At 40.2% G+C, this 22,808-nt stretch overlaps 1 protein-coding gene across 2 annotated transcripts in view; it reads right to left on the bottom strand.

Annotated features, from left to right (window-relative positions):
* The window catches only part of BNC2 (basonuclin zinc finger protein 2), a 265,452-nt gene that overhangs the window by 6,274 nt on the left and 236,370 nt on the right, over positions 1-22,808 (bottom strand). The window contains exons 5-6 of one of the 2 annotated variants that reach the window (XM_080921328.1): positions 9,371-11,340; positions 8,904-8,969 (exon numbers count right to left, since the gene is read on the bottom strand). In XM_080921328.1, coding sequence (XP_080777454.1) covers positions 8,904-8,969; positions 9,371-11,340 — 2,036 coding nt within the window. The remainder of the gene's footprint in view (positions 1-8,903; positions 8,970-9,370; positions 11,341-22,808) is intronic. The other variant, XM_080921327.1, reaches the window with a different exon arrangement.

Raw genomic sequence — 22,808 nt, 5'->3', positions numbered from 1 at the left:
CTATGATCCTGACTGCTGCATTCACCCCAGGGTGTCTGTATTACTATTGATTAATCAACCAACCACGTGCTCACACCTAAATGAGTTAAATGACATTTTAATACTACCCCCTTTCTGAAAACAAAATTGTAGTTGTTCCAGAATTTTCACTAAAGACTCTCTCTAGACAGCCTGAATATCCTCCCTTCGCAGAGGAAGAAATCCAATGTAAAAATCTAGTGGGTAATTCTCAAAACCCCAAAAAGAAATCCATACTTAATGCAAGAAACAAGAACTAAGCAAATTCTTGCAAATTAATAAAATATAAAATTCAGTTATTTCGATCCCTTTTAATGTAAAACAAATCATCCATACTGGTCACGCAGGCAGCCCCCTCTACATTCAAACCTCTCACTTGAAGATAAGCTCCCTCCAAACCCTGTAGGGGATTAACTAATTTACTGCACAGATATGGCACGTCTGTTGTAATAACAGGTAGCATGTATTGGGGTCGACCATTTATCAGAATTAGACTTCTTTTCTCAATTCACAGTGAATTATGCTGCCTACACGACTCCCCTCTCTCAGAGCCTGTCATCCCCTCATGGCCCCTAACGTGGCAGACAAACAAAATTGACAGTCTCATCTTGTCAACAAGGGGCGATTCTCTTGAGAAGCCATTTAACTTTGCAGAGGAAGCAATGTATTAATGTGCTTGTCCCAGGAATGTTAATCATCTTCAGGCTTCCGATCTAAGTTTGACATGAACAAAATCACCAAATTTGTTTACTAAATGAATCGTAATATGCTAATAAGAAGGCATGACATATATGGAAAAGCCAAACAGATGGTTTGTTTACTCCACTTTGCAACTTTATAAATGCTGTAACTCTGAAGATGTTAGTGAGAATTATTGGTTTGTTGGCAGAGGCAAACATGTCTTTTGCATACTAAATTTGGCACCATAGTTAGAAAACAATTTGTCATTGCCATGGAATGCATAAAATGTTAACACAGTGATGGCATTTGGGAGGGCAGATGGGCAGACAGAGAATGTGTATGCTGCACGCTCAGGTTAAGTATAGAATTGATATCCAACAACAGCCCACTCCCTCGCCATCTTAGGGCTGAGTTGTATCTCACACAAGAAGGTTTTGCAAGGGCGCTGTTTATTCAGTGGGACCTGTTGCACTATAAGGCAAGGGGAGGGCTACACTTCGAATAAATACACCACACTGTCACAGCTCTAGGGGATTCTCCATCAGGCAGTTCATCTGGGGCGCAGTTACTGAGTTACTGTTGGGTGAGAGAGAAAAAAAAAGCCTCTTTTAAACACAATCCGAGGTGTCGTTTTAAGTTTTATATCTATGAAGGCTGGAAAAAAGAAACAACCTCCACATCTTCCACTCCATATTCCTATTGTCTAATTTAGATAATTTAGAAGACCTTTTCCCCCAATAACAGGAATAAACTGCCTTTTCACATTCAAATATGTCTTCCATTTTAAGTCTCCCCTCCCCCCTCGTGTAAAATATGGGACATTGCTTCCTTTTCCAGATCATTTTAAAAGAAAATGACTTCTGAGAGGAAATGTTTCTAGATGTTTTGTATCATTCGAGCAGTTACTTTGTGATCTTAGGAGATGAATGGAGTCAGGGTTGTCTACATCCCCCTGTGAAGAGACAGTATCTTGCAGGACTATCTGTATCACTTCGCCTTGGCTTTATCTAGAACTTCCCATTGATGAAAGTGATGAGCAGGAAAACGCAGGTGAGCATAATCTCATCTTCGGATTCGTTCAAGCGTGTCAAGCCTGCCACCTGAGACGTGGAATACTTCAATGAGCCCTCAGTAGAATGAATACCTATGCTGCTAAACGCTTTAACTTGCAGAACTGCTTATTGTGGTCACACATGCAAAATATTTTGGTAAAGAGTTGCTTCTTGCTCCTAATGTCATTAGCCACTTCCTACATGCTATTCTGACATATATGGCAGCCACTGTCACTTATCTTGTGGAGCTTCCTGGCATTCCACTGAATATTGCTGAACTTTTTTTACCTACGGTCAGACTAGAAACAAGAAGGTAAAATGGTCTAAAGAACCACCAAGTTCTTGCTGTCCAAGGATCACTTTGGAGCAAGAAGCATTAGTGCTGCCCCAGCCTGGCGCTTATATCTCATTTGAAACATCTCATTCCTCACCAACAAAGAAAATTTCAATAAAGTACTTTTACTGGTTTAACAACCTCGAGCTCCTGGGATTGTCAAAGTGCTAAGCCTTTTCCAAGGAGAGAAGAAATCAGCAGCTCAAATATAATTAACCTTCCATTCTCAATGCAAACTGCCACGCAAAGGAGCTCTGCGGTCTATTAGTGAAGTTATAATGGCCAACAGGCAGAAGCAAAATTGGTCAAAAAGTTGGCTGCTGCTGTCATATTTTTGGAATTATGATTAATGGTACTAATAATGTGGATGATTACTGATATGTGTATCTCCAGCAGTTTATCATATTGCTCTGGCTCCTACATCCACAATAAACAGGATGCTATCATTTACCTCTTTATTGAAGGCAACCCTTCTCTTGAAGGAGCATATTCTAATTACTTTGTAATGTTTTATGTCTTAAACATTTTGCAGCTCTGGACCTTGCCAAACTGCTTCATGTCTAGCATTGATTAATTACTGAAGGTTTAATCAAAATTTAGAACCTAATGTAGTCATTTATGAGCACACCACAGTGCCAAAGTACTTAGGCTCTGCTCCCAAGTTTGGAGAGTGTTCGGTTCAAAATCAAATCCCAGTCAGGCTTGAAGTTCCAAGAATTTCACCTTGGGTGCTCTGAGGTTGCCAATTCCATCTCTGCTGATGAATGGAAGGTAATCTAACTACAGGTAAACAACAGCTTTACCCTCCCTCTCACTGGGGGCTCCCTTCTTCCACACCCTAGCCCCCAAGCCCACAGATCTGCATAGTCCACTGCTCTGAGAAAAGGTGGTGCTTTTGAACATTCATCATGAGAACACAGTTTTGAAGTGGTTAAACAAGTGAAAAAATAATTCTCTGGGACAAATACATAAGTTTTTTTTTAATGTGGATTTTTTATGGTTCTGTCATACAAGCATTCACCGTTGAAGTTAAGTGTTTCTTTAATACCATTACTGAACTGCTGAAATGGATGCTAATACAGCTTGGAGTGCTAATGTCAAGTCCTGGTAATAAAAAAGACAGACTGCTGAATGAAATAATTTCAAGTAAAAAATAGAACAAAAGTGCTCTCTCTCTCCCTCTCTCTCTACTTTTATTGAATTGGGACTGACTGAGCCAATTGCTGTAGAAGTCTGTAAAACACAATTACTAGTGGGCAAAGTGACCCCCCAGTGCTCCCTCAGTGACAGAGTTACAGCAGCTACCCCTCTAACCTCCTGCCCAAGCAGCCATCAGCATTCAGAGGCTTCCTTCCCAGGGCTCTTCTCAGCTCTATCTCTGCAGCTGGAAAAAGCTTCCTATGTCTGATCAATGTGACTTCACCTATCATTCTCCAAGGTACATTTGGGTGTTTCTGTTTTAAGTGTGTTTTCACATATAAGCACTCGCATGTGGCACCGGTGCTCTTACATGAGAAGTGAACAAGGCTCGCAGTAGGCAGATAGAGTTCGGATTTATCTCTGCACGAGCAAAACTGAGCCTACATGCCTTCTGGTAGAATCGCTTGGCTTTCCTTCTCTCTCCCTCTCTCTCTCAGGGTAAAGTAAAAATTAGAGAAAGCAAGAACACGAATTAAATTGGAATGGATAACATTTCCCCCCTTAGTTAATAAAAGAAGCAATAAACTCAGTAAAACACTAGAGTTAAGATCACTAACATGTCAGCCTGACAGGTTTTGACCAGGAATTTGCAGCTCTTGTTTTAATTCAAGCAGTCTGCGTTAGGACATGAAACGTATGTATTCTTCTAAAGTGTAGCCTAATGTGAAATGACTGAAGAAAAACTGTCCTTTCCTGAAATGCGTTCTTCTCTTCCACTGACTTGGCACCCCGACTTCTCATGCACACACGTCTTGGCACTTGGAAATCAAGGTCCCTAGATCTCCTCTTAAATTTTTAACACTATAATTTCGTGGCAAGTACAGACTTCTTTCACAGACTGCCAGACTTGCCACTTTGAAGGTCCTGAGAGTCTTATGGGGAAAACATTACATCATTTCTGAGTAGCCTTAGGAAACAATAAGGAAAACCTCAGAGTGAGATTCAGGAGCAAAGTCTCTTGTCTTTGGAAACAAGGAACAAACAATACTTAAAGGTAGATCCTTGGTTGAAGCTTTTTACTTAAGGGGCAGGGACCCTACCAGGGTTCCCTGAGAATTTGAATGTATATATGTAGTCTCATACCACTTTCTTACTATAAGGATTGTCTGCAAGAACAAATATCTCAAATGACATTTCACATACTGCCTGGGTACTATAGATATGCCTTGTTTGGTATGTTGCCAGAATTTTCCAGACAACACTCTTAAGCAGAATGGCATGAGCCTTTCTAGGAAGGGCAAGAATGAAGACTGTTTGGGAGCGTTCTGTTTGTAGTGGGAGCCCCACAGCCACAGGAAATTTAATAGAAACTTCACTCGTGCGAGGGAGATCGTTTGCTGGCCCCTGTGCTGTCTGTGTGGCAGAGAGGATCTCTGAGGATGGTGGCAGAGAAGGCTACAGTTCTTCTGGAGTGAAAGGTCAGCAGAGGCTTAAATGAGCTTGTCTTGCATCCGGCTGGGCCAGCAGGAGGTCATTAGGAAGATCCAAGGCTCACTTTAGGCTTGACAGAGTCTCTCCCCATGATACAAGGAGACGTTTTTTTGCTAGTTGCTCTTCTCCCAGTGTATAAAAAGAACCCCGGGGACAGGAATGACACCGAAGTTTATCTTACTACCAAAGTGTGGCTTGAGGAGGGCACAACCAGCAATTACTCAGGAGGGGAATTTACTTTGTTTGCTTGCTTTTGGTGGAAAGTAATGGAGATAAACACTAAAGGCCTATTGATCTCCTGGCCCTATTGTGAAACTTAACACAGGAGCAGTGGGGAAACACCTCTTAAGGTTTAAAGGCACAACTCCACTTTATAAAGAATTTTGAAAACATGGAAGTGAGATTTGAATGGGCACAATGTAGAAAATGAAGCAGTTATCTATGAAGGGGCTCTCCTCTGAGGATTAACACACTATTTGACAGCTAATTACATTAGGGCACATATACTAATAGTTCCCCAGAATTGGTGTTAAGTGGCTCGTGTCTTGGAGGTATCGCCTGGTCTTTAATGAAAATCTCTCTCTGTAAAAGTTCTCTATAATTTTCCGAACAGAGAGAACGACAAAAAAATGGATGCTGCTCTGCTGAGAAGGTGATAACAGGAGGCAGGTAGCTCTCACATTTTCACCTCTGTTGTTAATATATGCAGTGGCTCATCAGAAGGGCTGATGCTAATTTATTCCTGCACACCTGTACAGGGTTAGAAGTCAGGTAATAAGGTGAGCAAAACCTATATATCTCTGTGTTTAGCTATGGCTACCCAGAGGCCTATGCATGAACAAATTCAGTTCTGGAGACATCAGCGGGTTTTAACAAACCAAATACAGATGTCTTACCTACATACAAATCAAGAAGTTTACATGTTTAAATCTGGGCTTATTTAACTAGCAATCAAAAAGAAGGTTCACACTTGGAATCGATGGCTGCCTCATATTTATTTATAAATCACCTTAGGCAGATATTATTTTGTTTTAAAATTTATTCATCTGGCTGAACCAACCTCCACACACTTTACCGATCAAGAAGAGGCATTTACCTTCCTGATAAAATGTATGACAAACTCTAGCAACTGTTGTGAGATGGTAACAAAGGAAAAGAGCGAAGGCCACAGGATGACTATTCATTCCAACTGATGGGGTTTTAAAGTCTCTAACTACCAAAGCAAAAGATGAGCAAGCTGAGGGGAATAAACAGAATTGGATTTAGCTGTTGGTTTTTGTCACCCCCACTTCCAAATAAGGAACGGAAGTATGGGTGTTTCTTATAAACAGGTGAGTGGCCAGTGAACCATCCTAAGGATCAAATGTTGAGTCAGAGGATGGGGCACTGGCACAGGTAAAACTAAATTCTGCCGAGTGTGACTACCAACACTGCAGCTCCAGGTTACTGCTGATCAGAACTTCTGCACGGGGCATATATACACAGTTCTACAATCCAGCCTCCTATTCCCCGACAGAACCGCAACTTAACAGTAGAAAATCGGGGGATAAATAAGGAAGAAACTTGGTAATCCTCTTCAAGCACCAGACCCCTTAGAGAGGAAATGATTTACACTTCACTCAGCCACTCAGAAAAAAGGTCATTCTCCTGGCTAGTTAGTGATTAGGTGAATGAGTTGCGCATATTAGCTTGTTCTTTGTCATTAATGTGGGCTTTTGATTGATCAAATATACCATTATTGACAAGTATTCACAGAAGGCCACCTCTGATAATGCTGCTGTTTACTGTGAGCCCTGACAAACCTTCCATGTGTGACTTTCTCTCACTGTCAGACTTAAACCATATTACTTAACATACTTATCTGTGCCTCACAAACTTTACTCACATTCCTAAGAAGACCCCAAATGCACGCCCTTGTGATTGAAACTCCTATAATGTACTGCAGTCTGAAGGACAAGGCACTGGCAGAGAGGAAAGGCAGGAACCCTATGACATTTCATTACTGGTGTCCTAGGAGCCCTGCACACTTCAGCTATCCCAGGGTTAGTTTCCACAAGGAATGTCCCCTCCAGTGCTTTAACTGTACAAGGAAGACACGTTGAGTCAGGGATGGATGAAGCTAGGCCTCTTCAGAGCAGTTTGAATAGTTTGGAGACAGAAGGCCTGAAGACAAAGGAGAGTTTTTTGGAAAGGCCGATTGCCTGAAGAGTAAGGGAAGAAAGGACCTCATGGTTTTCATCGATTACAGTCGCCTGGAGGAAGGGGATGGGAAGACAGGCTTTCTGGTGTTTCCATAGCAGTTAAAGAGAAGACCCAAGAAGGTAAATAGAAGGCAGATCAGGGACGACACCCAAGAGCCTCTGCACAAGTGACATCGCTGATGGATGATGGTTTAAGTCTGAATGAGGAATTTAATTATGTTCCAAGGTCCGATCTGCTAGGAGTCAGAAAGACTGGGTGACATCGCTGTTTCTTGTTATCTTGGTGGCAGTTAGCCTCACATCACTCTGCTAATTTAAGTCATCATTGCAACAGGATAAATACTTTGGCAAAAAAAAAAAAAAAAAGCACCAAATAAAAAAAAATATTAAAATTTAGCCTGGGATCAAAAGATCTGTTTATTAATTAGAAAGCCAAATTAAAACCAAGAATAAAATATTCTCCCTTTTTAATACCTTTTCAATTTGAACTTTGTCATTTATCAGGTGATAAAAATCTGAGGTGAAAAGATGTAGATACAGTAAACTATTCCCCCCATACAATGTCTCTGCTGACAGCTCGCCTGTGCTCCTCTTGCACTTAGAAGGCGACCGTTCTAACCTCCGTGTGGCTGCTTTCGCTCATCTTCCAAGTCCTTACAAATAAAAGCGGCAACTAAAATATTCTCTTTCTGTGAGTAAATGTTTCCTCTCACACAAACACATTCTGTCTACACGGGGCTTCCTCTTGTGCCGGGACACAAACACTGAAGCTGTGTCTTCTAGTACCTGTTCTTTAGCCAAGCGCCAGGCTTGGATCCCCGGCTTAGCCTTAGCTCCTCTGCCCAGTGTGGTGATGTTTGCAGCAAAGGAGAATGTGAAAGGGACCCATGCACATAAGTTTCAGTGCTGGCTTGTCTTCAGACACTCCATTTTATAAATATTCTTTGCAAGTTTTCACAAGTCTTTTCCATTTGTTGAAAATTTCAATGCACTGACCTTATCGCTACGAATACACTGTTGGAAATCTGAAAGAAGATTTTCACAGTCTTGGGTGGGTGGTGATAGTGCTGATAGACAGCTGAACTACCTGGAATTCCTTAAGACTCTCAACAAGAACTTGGAATTGAAAACAATATAACAGCCCCCCTCCACCTTGAATGGAGAGGGGTCTAACTGGCTGTTCCTAGCCCCTCCAAGTGCGATGATTACAGGACAGACTGACTGATTACAGGACAAACTGACTGCCATATCAGTCAGTGGCATCATCACAGACCAACAAAGAAACACTGGAATATGATGGCAGGTCTTTGGAAAACTCATTAATTTCCTTTTGTCTGTGTGTGTGTGTGTGTGTGTGTGTGTGTGTATGTGTGTGTGTGCACTCTCGCACGTGCTATTAAATACAACTCTATCTGAAAATATTAAAGAAGTTAGTGTAAACAAAATACTTCATCCCTTGACGTAGGAAGGATTGGGTGATGTGTAATTTGAGTTGGGCTGGGGTACTATGTAAAAAAGACTTGCTGAAAGGCTCATACTCCATAAGTGAAGGATCACCTCAGTGTCCACCAATGAATGTCCCCTTGACATTCCATACATACTGTAGCAGAGTTAATAAAGAACATGGTAGGTTTAGGGCCATCTGCTTGTGCTTAAATCTCAGAATTAGTTTCAGACTTAAGTTTCAGAATTCCAGTCACATAACTAGAGAGTGATGTCATCTGAGGACTGTACATGATATATTTTAACTGACCCTAAAGTACATACTTAGGTATGTCCCCACTTCTGTTGTGAAGTCCCATGGCAGATTACATTTTGGAGATGTGCTCCAAGATACTACAGAGTTAAAAAAAAAATCCACACCACCAGACTCTTTCACCATATCAACAATTATTTTGGCCTCATCTTCTGATAGTTTCATGATTCTTAATGGACTGAAGAACACACTAAAACTCATGGAAGGAGTGGTAACATTTCTGGTTATGCCTATGGCAAAGCAGGCTGTCTTGGTGTCCTGCACCTATGGTTCTTTCCATCTGTAAATTTCTGTTTCTATATTGGATAAATATGAGGGTGTGAAGATAATATATTGGTTTAATTTAAAAGCCACAAGGCAACATGTATGAGACAGAAGCTGTGGCTTCTAAGAAAAGGTTCATAGGGAGGCAAGGACCTGTGTACTGGTAACTTATTCACACCTAGATGCATGGAAACAGACACAGACACAGACACAGACACAGACACAGAGGAAAAATGGCGTGCATTATCAGGTAAGATGACATGCTTAACCATAAGAAGCACTGAATACATGAAGCCTTCAATGAGCATGGCAGTGTAGTGATCACGTGTTCAATACGGGCAATCCTTACAGTTAATCAAAACCACCTAACCTGTGAGTCCACCTCGACTGACTCCCCACCCTCAGCAGGAGGAGCCAATGGAGATTTACTGACCTGTCTCTGCTGCGACGAGAGGGGAAGGCAGCGTTGCAGCCGGCCACTGTGCAGACGTGCATCTCTTTTAAGTGAACGTTCCTGTAGTGAAGCTTCACACTGTAGGAGCTTTTGAAGCTCTTCTTGCACACATAACAGATTTTGGGGTCTGGACTAGAACACAGGTCACCTTCAGGGGAGAACTTTTGAGGGCTTCCATAACTCAGAGAGGATGTAAAACTTTCATGCAGGGCAGCCATGCTGGCCCCCCCACCGTTGTATAGTCCGTACTGGCTCATGTAAAACATGTCATAAGTGGGGTCTGTAAATTCCTCCTTTACCTTGATGACATCCTGGTGAGATGGCTCACTGTGGTTCTCATCGGGCCTCTCACTGTTCATCAGGACCTTTTCGCTCACCTCACTGTGAAGGTGCTCATCCCCTTCCATAGATTCGTCGCCGAGTTTAGGCTCTGAAGACTCCGACTCATTCTCATAGTCCCGCTCAGGCTCCTGGTCCTCAGACGTCATACTGTCAGCCCTTCTGATTTCCGTTCTTGAAATGCACCGGGTCCTGTTATGCTTAGAGAAGTCCTTCACAGACATGCCTGGGCTCATCTCATCTTGGGAATGACAATGATTGTCATGGCTCAAGTCATTGACCACGGTCCCACCATCATTAGGATCGTCGTCTTCATCATCAAACTCATCAGCAGTATCAATGATCTCCTTCTCAATTTTGACAGGCATGCTCGACTTCCTAGGCTTTTTCTTAGGTGCCAGGTCAGCACTAGGCTCATGAGTGCCAATCATCACTGCTGGCACTATTGGCTCAGAGGGTGGAGGAGGGTGCTGTTCTATGGTGCCACCGGTTGGAATGATGGGACTGGTTGGGAGGGAGGTTGGAGGACTCACCATTTCCCCTGGAGTCAGTAAACTTCTATAAAAAGGAGGGACTGGCTGTACAGTCTTTAGCCCAGAAAACACCAGCTGGCTTGGGAGAGGGTTCTGTAAGACAGGGTCTAGTGGAGGAGTGGTAAAACCCATCGGGGGCCGGCCAGGACTTGTGAGTGTGAGGTTTGATTTTGTACTCGCTATGACTGGAGTGGCGGCCCCTGATGTAGCCCGGATTAAATCTTTGTCTCGGTTATTCCTTAGCATAGGCATATGGAGGCGGGGGTTGGGGTTTGCACTGTGGCGATTCCGGCTTCGAAGGGAACTAAAGACCATGTTGCAACCTTCAATGGTACATCGATGTTTAATCTTCAGGTGAACAGCATTATAGTGAATTTTGAGAGTACCTTTGTCATAGAATGTTTTCCCACAAGCATTACAGAATACCCTTCCTTTCCTTGAGGCTGACCCCATCCTTCTCATACGGTGAATCCGGAATGAGCTCTTAGGGTGTTCAGTTTTGCTTAGATCGCTGACTGGGGCAGAATTCTGAATGGGGGAGACACACGCCGGCTCAGTTTTTGGTTCCATATTAGTGATGCTAGTCAGGGCATTTCTGTTGGGTGTCTGATCACTCTTGTATGGTGTAGGTGATACTTCTGACTCACTACTCTCGTTATACTCGTTCTGGGTTGAAATGCTTGGTTCCCTCAGCCTCAGTCCAGGTTGCTCTAAAAGCAGCCCATTGGGTGGCAGCCCTAACAGTGGGGCCGAGACAGGGTTTATATACTGGAATGGAAGCAGAAATGCGAGGCTGTTCGGTATGTTTTCAAAATGATGGATGCTAGAAGGATTGCTGTTCTCCAGGTGAGCGAGGAGGCTGGGACTCCTGGTGCGATTATTGCTCTCGATGAAAGTCCGTATGTCTGAGTCTGTCTTTGAAGATGGTACAGCCACAGCCTGCCCTTCTTTCTCCTGAATTGCCATCAGCTCCACGATGGATTTGGTTTCCCCAAACCGTAGAAACTGCTGAAGGGTGATGATTTCCTCTTCTCGAGACATGATGGCCCAGCGGTCCAGTACTTTGCCGGCAGCGTCCTACAGACCACGTCAAAGAAACAACAAAGACAAATACAGAAACTTATTGATTGTGCATAATTATTCAATGCAACCAAAGGTGCTCTCTGTGTTTGGAAACACAGAGAGCAAGAGCAGAAAACGGCATGTAAGCAGTGTTAATAAAAGCTAATACACGAAGAAAACTTTTCTGCCATGCAAATGTAGCAATTACAGTCACAGTTATAGAAACAGATTGAGTTTAATAATGTCAAAGCAAACAAAATGCAGACCACTGGGGCTCTGTGATCTAAAATGCCTATTTAACAACAATGATCTATATACTCTGCAAGTATTTAGCATGTATTAGTATAAGATGTGAACTCTTGCTGTTCAACCTAGTATAAAATGCAAAAAAAATATACCCCAATATTCATTAAATAATGACAACATAAGAAAGAATTAAGTACAGTTTGTGAAATGTATTTCTTCAACTGAAGCAGACATGCCACCAGAATCAATGACAGATATTCCATTAAGTAGGAGTTATGTGACTTTTGAAATTAAAAAAAAAAAATCAGTAAAATAGCGTTTCTCCCTCATAACTCCAGGACTCCAATGTATGCTGTCTTCTCAAAATGGCTGCGCTTTAATCCTGGCAGAGTAGGGTTTCATGATGTGAAGGAAATACTACTTGTGAATGACAACTTTCTCTTTCTTGAAAAAAATGAGTGTAATCCAGCCATTTAACATTTGAGGTACTCTCTTCAAGTTTAAGATGTTTTAGGATTGTGTTGTAAAGGACAGGAACAGGTATTTGAAAAGCACATGATGGTTTTAGATAGAACAGCCTTGTAAAAATGTTGTCTGTCAGCATCTTTCTCTGATAGCACAGAAAGTCCACAGAGACAACACATCAGCAACCATCACACTGTGTTGTTAAATATATATTAAAAAGCATTTCACACTTTCATTTTTGCCAGTAACTATGAGATTTGCCTGAAGGTAGGACTTAAAAATCCTGCAACATAATGTCAGGCAATCCATTTAGCATGGGCCGAGAGAGAAACCTATTCAAACAGTTAAATAATGACTATGTGAATTTTTTAAGGCCTCATTTCTTAGACCCACCAGGATCAGGGATCTTTGCAGCCCTTTGTGCATGACACTTGCTCTAACTCTGACCATCAGCTTAAGAAAGCAAAAAACCTTCTAAAAAAACCAAAATGGTGTTGAGGGAGCTGGAGAAATGGTTCAACTGTAGGAAACCAGTTAGCATAGGTGACGGCTCAGGTTCAGCACCAAAACAAACTTAAAAATGACAACACAGTTATTAATTTCAAAGACAAATACCCTAACTCGACACTAGAGAAATCTGATAAACACTGCCCTGAGAGAGACTGATCAAAGTTAACATCAATGGAGGAAGACATATCAGCACACTGGACTCCAGATGGTGACTGCCAAGGTTGGTTTTATGAACATTATTTTTCTTCAACCCAATCATGAGAAAGGATCAGGAAAACCAAAGTTGAGAGACAGTCCATAAAATACTGGATAGAACTCCTCAAAGTGTGATATTAAGGTTGGTAATTTCTTCTTTGTAGACAACAGTCAGAGGCAGTGGGGGGTTAAAGCATAAGTGTGTGGTCCTAGGGTATGAAGCCAGAAAAAATACATTAGTAGAAAAATTAGCAAAAGGGGCAAAGAGACTCTATATTTGACAACAGTACTATCTCAACCTTCATTCCCCTGTCTCAACAGCTACTGTCAGGACTCCATGTGATATTGGTCTACCGAGGCAGTATGGGGATAAAGAAACCTTCACCCTTCTTGCAATGTAAATGCCTGTCCTCGCCCTTTGGATATAAACTCCCCCCCAACACCATCATATTCAGAATCATCATTGTGTTAGCAAGTGGCTATCCATCATCGATCTGAGTTGTAAGCCACTCCCCATCTCAGTTAAGATAGTCAGCACGTGTAGACCGCCTGTAAGATGAAATGTTCTCACAAGCTCTCTGTTTAAAGTTTGCGTGTAAGACCACGGGCAGCTAGTAGCTTCAGACACTAAAAGTTACAGACCTGCGATATGGGAAGAAGGAACCGTTGGTGCTGATGGAAGGTAAACAGAAAACTGACTTTGAATACATTGTTTGGACGGCACCACTCACCTCCATGTCCCCAGGATCACATCCAAAGTACGGGGAACGTTAAATAGATAAGAAATCAGAAGAGAAGCGGAAGACCTCTTGGAAGGTTCCAAGATTTTAATGCCAAAATTCTGGTGTTTCGGCTCACTGTCCTCACAGTACTCAGCGAACGTCATTCTGTGACACACTGCCCAGGACTATGAGGAGGCTGTAGAACAAGGCCATTGAACTATTCATGGCCTTCTTTTATAGCACTGCCTCCTACTATCAACTGCTTTTCACAACTGTTTTCTGTGAGGCTGAACCTGAGCCTGAGCCGTGTACAATCACATCTTCTCCAGGCTCTGAACCTAAAACTATAGGTCCACATACATACACAGACTGCAGGCTGTGGAATTAGATGAGCCAGAGAACCCATGGCAGTCAGTGTACAATCACATCTTCTCCAGGCTCTGTCCATGCATCTTGAACCTAAAACTATAGGTCCACATACATACACAGACCACAGGCTGTGGAATTAAATGAGCCAGAGAACCCATGGCAGTCAATATGAACTATCATCAAAACCACCATCATCATCCTATTTCCACTCATCTTCCCATCTCTCTCTGAGGTACGTAGCCATTCTACATGGTTTAGATTTACATCTGGCTGCTATAGTGCTTGCAGCTACTTCTCAAATGACTGCCTTTCCGAATTCTGCTAGTTCTGAGTAGCTGCCTCTGCCAAAATTGAGGCTATGACATTAAAGCTACTTAATTTGGGTTTAAAAAGAAAGTGCAGGTAAGGAAGTATCAGATCTTTACTATTGGCTTAAGTCACAAAAAGTTTCAACTGTTAAGTTGAATGCCAGCTATCAAGATAATGTCTACCAGTAAGTATAGTGAACCACTAGTTTAAAGGAAGAAGAAAACATCAATGGTAATGAGCAAAGCATTTACTGAAACTCTGTGGGACAGAAGTACACATTATGTAGTGTAGTGACTCTCACACAGTGGCTAAGACCAGAAAGGTTTATAATCTACAGTGGTTCTCCACCTTCCTAAAGCTGCAACCCTTTTACACAGTTCTTCATGCTGTGGTGACCCCAACTATAAAATCCCATCACTTCTACTTCACAACTGTAATGAGTTATAATATAAATATTTGATATGCAGGATATTTTATATGTAATCCCTGAAGTGGTCATGACCTATAGTTTGAGAACCACTGATTTAGATGGACCAGTGTCAGCCTGAAAGCTGTATAAACAAGGAAAGAAGCAACCACCACCACCAATAACAGCAACAACAAACACCAAAAATAAACTTCAAGTACTTTAGCACAGCTTTTAACCATTTGAAAACCTTGAGGACCACTTAATTCTATCACAGTAACTACAGGTATGAGTTTTTATTAGTAATTTATGTTATTGTATTTAAATATTGATTCAAGATTGACTAGGAGAAAAACCTAGACTCCCCCATGCTTGAGAAACAAAGATGATCAAATAAACTTCTCAAGTGAACAGGAGTCATAATAAAATAAGATACTGCAGTAAAATGAGTACTAGCAAAGTAAAATGCAGTCATATGTAGACACAGGAAGATTATGGCCACACTGACACACACGTGACACAGCACCAGTCTTTTACACGCACTCACTGAGCCCTAAGTATAAAACTGAACTCATGAATTGATTCCTTTGGACTTTCTATTTGTAACTAGAATTCACTGACCTTGGACCCATTAGACTGGAAAATGATACTCACAAAACGATGACAGGATCTGCACTAAGTTAAATGTAAGGTGTGACTCTAAGTATTGGTTTTCTGTAAATAACTGGCTATACAATTAATTTTCAAAGTTGAGAAACAAGTAGCAAGCATTAAAAACCTGTTTTATCAGGTTTAGTAAAAGTCTAAAATGAATATAATATTAAACATTTAACCCTGTTACATGAAGAGATATTCTATTATTTCATGGGAAATGTCAGTATTCCTTATGGATACATATCTGTTCTTAAATAGATTTGCAGAGTGTTTTTTGGTGTGGTTTGTTTGTTTGTCTTTAGGACAGGGACTAAACCCAGGGGATAGAGTAAAGTAAGACTTGCTCTATATCTGAAGTCCATGCCCAGCCTAGAAGAATGATTTCAAGGGTTCACGCTGACCCTCTCCACACAGCTTCTTACAAGGCTTGTGGTTTCCAGATACAATATTCTCAAGATCAGAGTAAGAATGACCTCTCATGTTTGCAGCAGGCCACTCACATGTTGCAGCAGAAAAAGGTAACTGCCCTCTTTCTGTTCATTGAAGACCATGAGCAACACCAAATGCAGCATATGCTGAAAACATTGCTTAAATTGTTAGGAGTCGAGCAATATTGAGAAAGAAACCAGGCCAACAATCAAGTTAACTGTACCCCAAACTGGAAATCTGTATCATACATTTTCCAAATATTTGGGGACCATTGTAGAAGAGGAGATAGAAGGATAGTAGAAGGTAGAAATGAGAAAGAGTTGAAGAAAAACAGTTTTCAGGACACGACAGGACTGAAACTGCACGCTTGAACTCATAGCAGCTGTGGTTCACTTCACAAGACCTACAGAAGATAATCAAGTCAATGTTGGAGAATGGAGTGGAGGGAGGGACTCTTGAGTCTCTGCAACTGAGGGGCATTGGACAGTTAATGGCTTCTGGCTGAAAGAGAGTCTGTTTTCTTCAATGGTGTGGCTTCTTGAAAGCTTGCTGTACTTGTGTAGATTGCCCCATGCCAAGGAGTGGAGAAATAACACAAATTGGAGCTGGTGGGCTACTAAACTTAATCAAAAAGAAATTAAGCTGCAGACTATGTAGGGAGGTAAGACGAGAGTATAATAGGGAAGTGTTAAAGGGTGGATAGTAATAAATACGATCAAGATACATTGCACAAATTTCTGAAATAGTTAAAATATTTTTAAAGTGAGTACATAATGAGCCACTCTTTCTATTAACATAATAGATAAAAAATAGAAAATTTAAGTCAAATATAAGTCATTAAAAAGATCCTTCAGTGGTTTGCTAAAAACTAAAACTATGTCCTTAAATGACATAGTTCTTAAATGTCATTCTTAAATGACACAAAACTCTAAGGGCTCCTTATTGCTTACAACAAAACTGGAACTTTATGAAATGTGTTTTGATCTTAAATCTAGATTTGCATGCTAAGCTTTATTAGAAGAGTTCATCACAACTACAACTAGTTTTTATGACATTTTTCCTATGGAGACCCTATGTTCATTTTCTCTCAGTTTAACACAAGTATCAAGGCAAGAGGCACATCTCAGATAGAAGGTATAGAAACCATAGAGTTCCAAGCCCTCTTAAGCTTAAGCACGCTCTATTAGGTATCATATAACATTTATTACTAAGTTAAAACCAATGAGGTAATGTGCCACATACATTTTACATGATATATTTTGTAACATGTTTGGGTCCTAAATGGAAACAAGTTGTGGGTTAGATGTACAATGTGATGCTACTGGGCAACACATAGTTATAACGTTTCAGTCACACTACTGACTATTACAACATAGGTATTGTTCATCAGATCTCAAACAGATGCACACTCTTCCAACACAATGATTGAGAATTCAGAAAAGAAGGAGTACAAGAACCGAAGTCTAATTACAGTTACTAGTGACTGATGATGTGGACAGGAACTGACTGAACACAGCATTATAGAACTCTGAGATGTTCTGTCAGAAGTGTGTGTTTTAATGGCTGCCCACATTGTATATTTAGCTAAAGCTTACTGTTTTTAGCATATACCTTGGTGGACTCTGTTCTCAAGTTAAATTATGGTAAATTTTGTAACATTCCATATATACAAATCCTGGCCTCCTAAATTATCCTGCGACTATAATACAAACATATATTCCTAGTGTCTTTTAGTAAACTGTATGTAAAGCAATCTGTGATATAAGGATAAAACATGAAAATTTCTACTTAAATTTTATAAACAAAGACAATTTTTGTTAACATTCTAGTCTTGAACTTAAAGAGACATAGAACCAATTTCTAGACTTATTTATGTATTTATGTTTGGGTATATGTGAACCACAGCACACATTTGTAGGTCAGAGGAAAACTTAGGAAGATAGTCCTCTCCTTGTATCAGATGAATTTGGGGGAGGGAGCTCAATTCTTCCAGGCAGCAAGGCTTTTATCCACTGAGCCATCCCACTGATTTGAAACATGAATTTATAAAGTTCTATTTATGTCAGGGTAAATACCCTATGCATTTTTATTAATGACAATACACTCATAATCATTGGGGACTTCTGGTCCACAGAGTCAGTACCAGAGTACGTTAGGCATGGACTGTGTACATCATACTGAGACATTGATACATTCTTTTCACTTGTCTTCAACCTGGTCTTATCTTTAAAAGTACATGTGTCAGAATACAACCCAGGAATTTCACAAGAGGAGAATACAGTGAGTTAAGACCTTTATCTGAAATCAAACAAATGCCTCCAAGTTTATAGATGAAGTATGGTTGGTGTTTTTTTTTTTTGGGGGGGGGGAGAAAAAAGAAGGAAAAAAAATTGGGTAGGAAAGGGTTTAGTTGGCTTATACACCCTGATTACAGTCTACTGGACAAGAACCTGGAGGCAAGAGCTGATGAAGAGGCCATGAAGGAATGCTACTTACTGGCTTGCTTTCCATGACTTGCTCACCCTGCTTTCTTATAGAACACAGGACCACCATCCCAGGGATGACATCACCCATAGTGGCTGAACCCTCTATCACTAATTAAGAAGATGCATTACAGTTGCCTCTTGTAGAAGTAATTTCTCAATTGAGATTCAGTTTGAGGAAGACATGCCTTTGGGTACCACAAACAGCTTTGAAGAAATAGCTTAAACAGTCACAAAGTTTCAGTATTCTTCCATTCTCCCAAGACTTACCATAGGTCACTAAAACTAATGATGTACTACACGTTAGAAGACAGTATTTTATGTCTAACTACCACTTGAATGCCAAGCCAACTTTTAAAGTTCTTAATTTAGTCCAAACCTTGACTGTTCTGGAGGATCTGATACTTCAGAACCAATCCACCTCCTTTTTGAAAAGTTATGTTTATCTCACAAATTTATTTGACTGGGCACTAGTGAGTGTCCACAGACCAATGTTTGTGTGCATATGTGCCTGTATATGTGTATATGTATGCATGCATGCAAACAAAAAAGGAAGATGAAATGTTAACACAAAAAATCTGTTTGAATAGATTCTGGGAACTACTTAGGGAAAGTTTTTAAGCAATGTTGTGATAATTTCTGAGAAACACTTGAAATCATGTGGGAAAGGCTCTTGGCATGCTCATTTGGTTTAGTAAATTTTACATTTAAACATATTTCTTCTGGGTACTGCCTAAGAGAGATGTACCCTCGTATATACAACATACATCAGAGCAGTTTGGCTGTGTAAGTAAACAAAGCTCGTGTGACTCTCTAGTCACACAGAGCTCTTTTATGTGCCTGCTTCCCTAGCTTTTGAAGATAGCATTTCCAGGAGGCCAGCTGTAACAACTGTAATATCTGTAGGCAGAATGAAACCTACTCATTCATACCGTGACTGCACCAAATGGTTCACATTAGACTTTACTTTCAAAGAATCAACATTTGTTTTAGGTACTGAAAACCCTACTCGATTTCTATGACTTTGGGAATTTGTATGTTGCAGAATTTCTCAATAGCATAGCTCACGTTTAAAATACAATGTTGACCAATTACAGCCTTATTTTCTCATTGCTGGTCTATAAAAGGTATGTCCCTTAAGACAAAAATAATCAAGATGTAGCATAAACAAAAAGGCAAACATCCAAATAAAACAGAACAAACAAACAAAACACAAACCTTACCAGTGAATTTTACTTTTATTTGCTCACGTGATTATGCTTTGGAAATTGACATTTTTCTCATTTGTTAGTCTTTGTCATGAAAGACGTGTATCAACATAAAACTTCCTATGACTGCAGGAACTATTACTAAATCCAATACATTTCTACATGAAAAACTAAACTCAAAACACATCTTCTCATTCCTTTTCCATACCTACCCTCAAAGAATAGTTACAGAAAGACATAAAAGTGGTTAGAATGTGATGCTCTGAGAAAACTTCGTATTGAAGAATCCTGTATCTAGATGAGAGTCCTTTTTAGACCATGTGCTAACATTGAAACCTGTTCTCTATATTTTCTGTACATGAAGACTGACATTTTAAGCAACAATTATCCCACTCACATGCGTGCACATGCACATACATGTGAACATAGAAGATGCTGGTCTCCTTGGCCACCTGTGTATGACCCTCATAGTAAATCAGTCTCCTGCAGCATTCATGAGGCTTCACTTTATACACTAGATATAAATATGTGAGGCATATCACATCACTTGAAAAGCCACACTAAGTACAAACTTAAGGATCACTTCTACTTGGATGAGACTAGAAGTTTCAGGAACATGGCCCTTGACTATATCTCACAGGATAAGGAAGCAGCAACATGGGAACTTTAAGTTCTATCTAGGTAATATAGCTCCTTTCATATCTGTAACATACAGTTAGCTGTAACTTTTTTAATGATTCACATTTGAAAATATTTTCCACAGTGAAAAGTTATTTTTGAAAAGTGAAGACTCATTAAGCTAAACAATTTACCCTGCACAAATGATTAACTTTTTACTCAAAGTAGCACTATCAAAATGCCAGAGAAACTAGCTTTAAAGGGCTAATCCTGTTCTAAAATCTAATGTTTTGTTTTGGATTTTAAACAATCATTTAAGCAGGGTGTTCATTACAGTGGCAGAGCATTCCTAGTATTAAGGAGACTCTGGATTTGTTAGAGAACAACAGGAAAAAACACACAAGAGACACACAGACACTCAGACACAGACACACAGGTACAGAACACTACCTCCTTTTCTCTCAGTAACAACTCGTACTTTGTTTTTAGTTTTAGAACTATGATTATGACAGATCACCCTAGTGTTACAGCACAGTAAATCACAGAAGCTCTGGGGCCCAACAGGACTTTGTTAATGTACTCTGGCATTTCAGACTGTCCAAATTAGAACCAGCCATATGCATGTCTTGACTGGGCATTTGTTTGCAAAGAAATAAAGCAGGTGTCTTACATATAAAATTCAGAGGAGTAAATTCTAGCAAAGTCTGAAATTACATTCCCAAGATTCCAATGTTATTTTCCAAGTTACCTGTATCTATTGTAAATCAAACCTGAGAAAAACTGAAAGACACCATACGTTTTTATATTTAATAGTAAGAAAGATGAATCCCAAAATTAAAAAAAAAAATTCCAAAATTTTAAATTCTGAGACTGAGGACTGGCCACTGGGCTAATGTCTAATCTGGAAAAAAAAATCCCAAGTTATAAATTAGTATTTCTAGAAGACTAACCCCCTGCTATAAAATTACCCACAAATCCTTAACTGGAAGCATAGACTACCTACTTCAGAACTCGTCTACAGGTTCAAGTGGGTTGTGCATCTGGCAGCTGCCTGTTTTGATTATTCTTCTGTAACAGAAGCATCTGAATGTAGAGAACAATACGATTAAGAGCATGACTGAAGGGCACATAAAAATCGCAGTCCTGGTTTTGTGGATGAGCAGCCCTGTGGCCACTAAATTACCAACCCCCAGCTTTAGTTTGTTCCCCGTATGTGAGGAAGCATATGAACCACTGACATTAGGTTCAGAACTCCACTACTCCATCATCTGTGTATAGACTAGACAAAATTAATTTGAAATAAAGTATATTAAACACTAGCACTTTTACCTTTAACTTGCTTTACAAAATGTGAGTATTTGTAGCTGAAGGCATTCCTAACTTTCTGAAGGTGTTAGATTTTCTTAAATTCTGAATCCTGTCCAGGTCTCTACCCCTCCCTTGATGATTATGCCTGGACTGTTTGTTTATGATATACTTAAAGGTACTGGCTCCTCTGGATTAACTCCTGGTCAACTAATGTCCAGTTTAGTCATAATTTTCCTTAAAACTTGGACAAATGTCCCAATTAGTCCCTAAAGGGCCTTGATATACCTGCCAACCCTACTGTGCAATAAAACTTTGAAGGGCTTATGAACATTCTGCAACTTGAAGACTGAACTGTATCTTTTTTGTTAGGTGTTAGTAAATCCATATAAATAATTATACATATAGATCCATATAAATAGCCTCCAACAGATTGTGTGGTTCTGAAAAGACAGTCCTCAGTTAAACTCGTTAGACACTGGGTATTCACCTGGACACCAGTGAGAGACCAACAGGTAAATCATTTATGTTCAGGACTGCAAGGGGATGGTTTGAAATCCACAGAGCACACGCCTGGAACAGAAGGAAAGAGTGGGGTTTTCCCACAAATGACCTTGTTTTCTTCTCCTCTTGGACATAAAGATGAAGCTCATACCCTGGGATGGCTATAAATCTGATGGCTTTGAAGTAAACCAAACTTGCCAGGGCTCTTCTGATATTCTCAAGCTGAGGTGTGTATTTCCAGCTTTCTTTGCTTTCCACAAAATTCTGTCCTTCTGTCTCCGGGCAGAGTCTACATGTCAGCAGGACGCTACTGAGCTTCATATTTCTATGAAATCAGGTTTGAGATCCTGTGAGTTTTACAAAATGCTCGACGAGGAACAAAAATGGACCCCAGAATGTTTCCCTGTGAGGGTTATCCATATCTTAGATGATATTCAAGACCTCAGCACAGTTCAAAGGTACAAGCTTTAATCTTTGTTTTACCTGTCCATTCTTTCAAAGCTTGAATGGATGATTCTAATCTTACAATACACCTGGCATTGTTCTTTACAACTGAGTCAGAGTGAACAACCCAAAGGAACTTTAACATATTCATTAGAATGTGAGAGACCAGGACCACGGACCTAGTGTGTGATTGAACAGAAAGATGTATTGAGAGATTTAACTTTTGTTCTCTGGGCGTAAGACCAGAAGCAGAACACAAAGATTAATTTCCTACTCTAGCATTCATTGGGGAACAACACATTATCACTGTAGCATACACAAGGCTGTTGATGGATACACTCTCCTCTGATTGTTCAGACTAAATGCGGTCCTATAAAAGGCACCCACACATACATGTGTGCATAATTATAAATCCAAATATTCATTATAGTTAGTGCTTCTGTATATCTATACACAAGATGTCAATAGAGACATTAGCTATCATATTTGGCCGCAAGAGAGGTGATTTAAGGCTGGTGGTTGACTGAACAAATTTAGGCAAAAAAAAAAAAAAGGAAAGGATAAAAGAAATGATCAATATACATTACTATGATAGAAAATTCAGAAATTCAAAATA

Source organism: Micromys minutus, assembly GCF_963924665.1.
Source record: "Micromys minutus genome assembly, chromosome: 9".
Lineage (NCBI taxonomy): Eukaryota > Metazoa > Chordata > Mammalia > Rodentia > Muridae > Micromys > Micromys minutus.
This window is presented reverse-complemented; position numbering and strand designations above follow the sequence as displayed.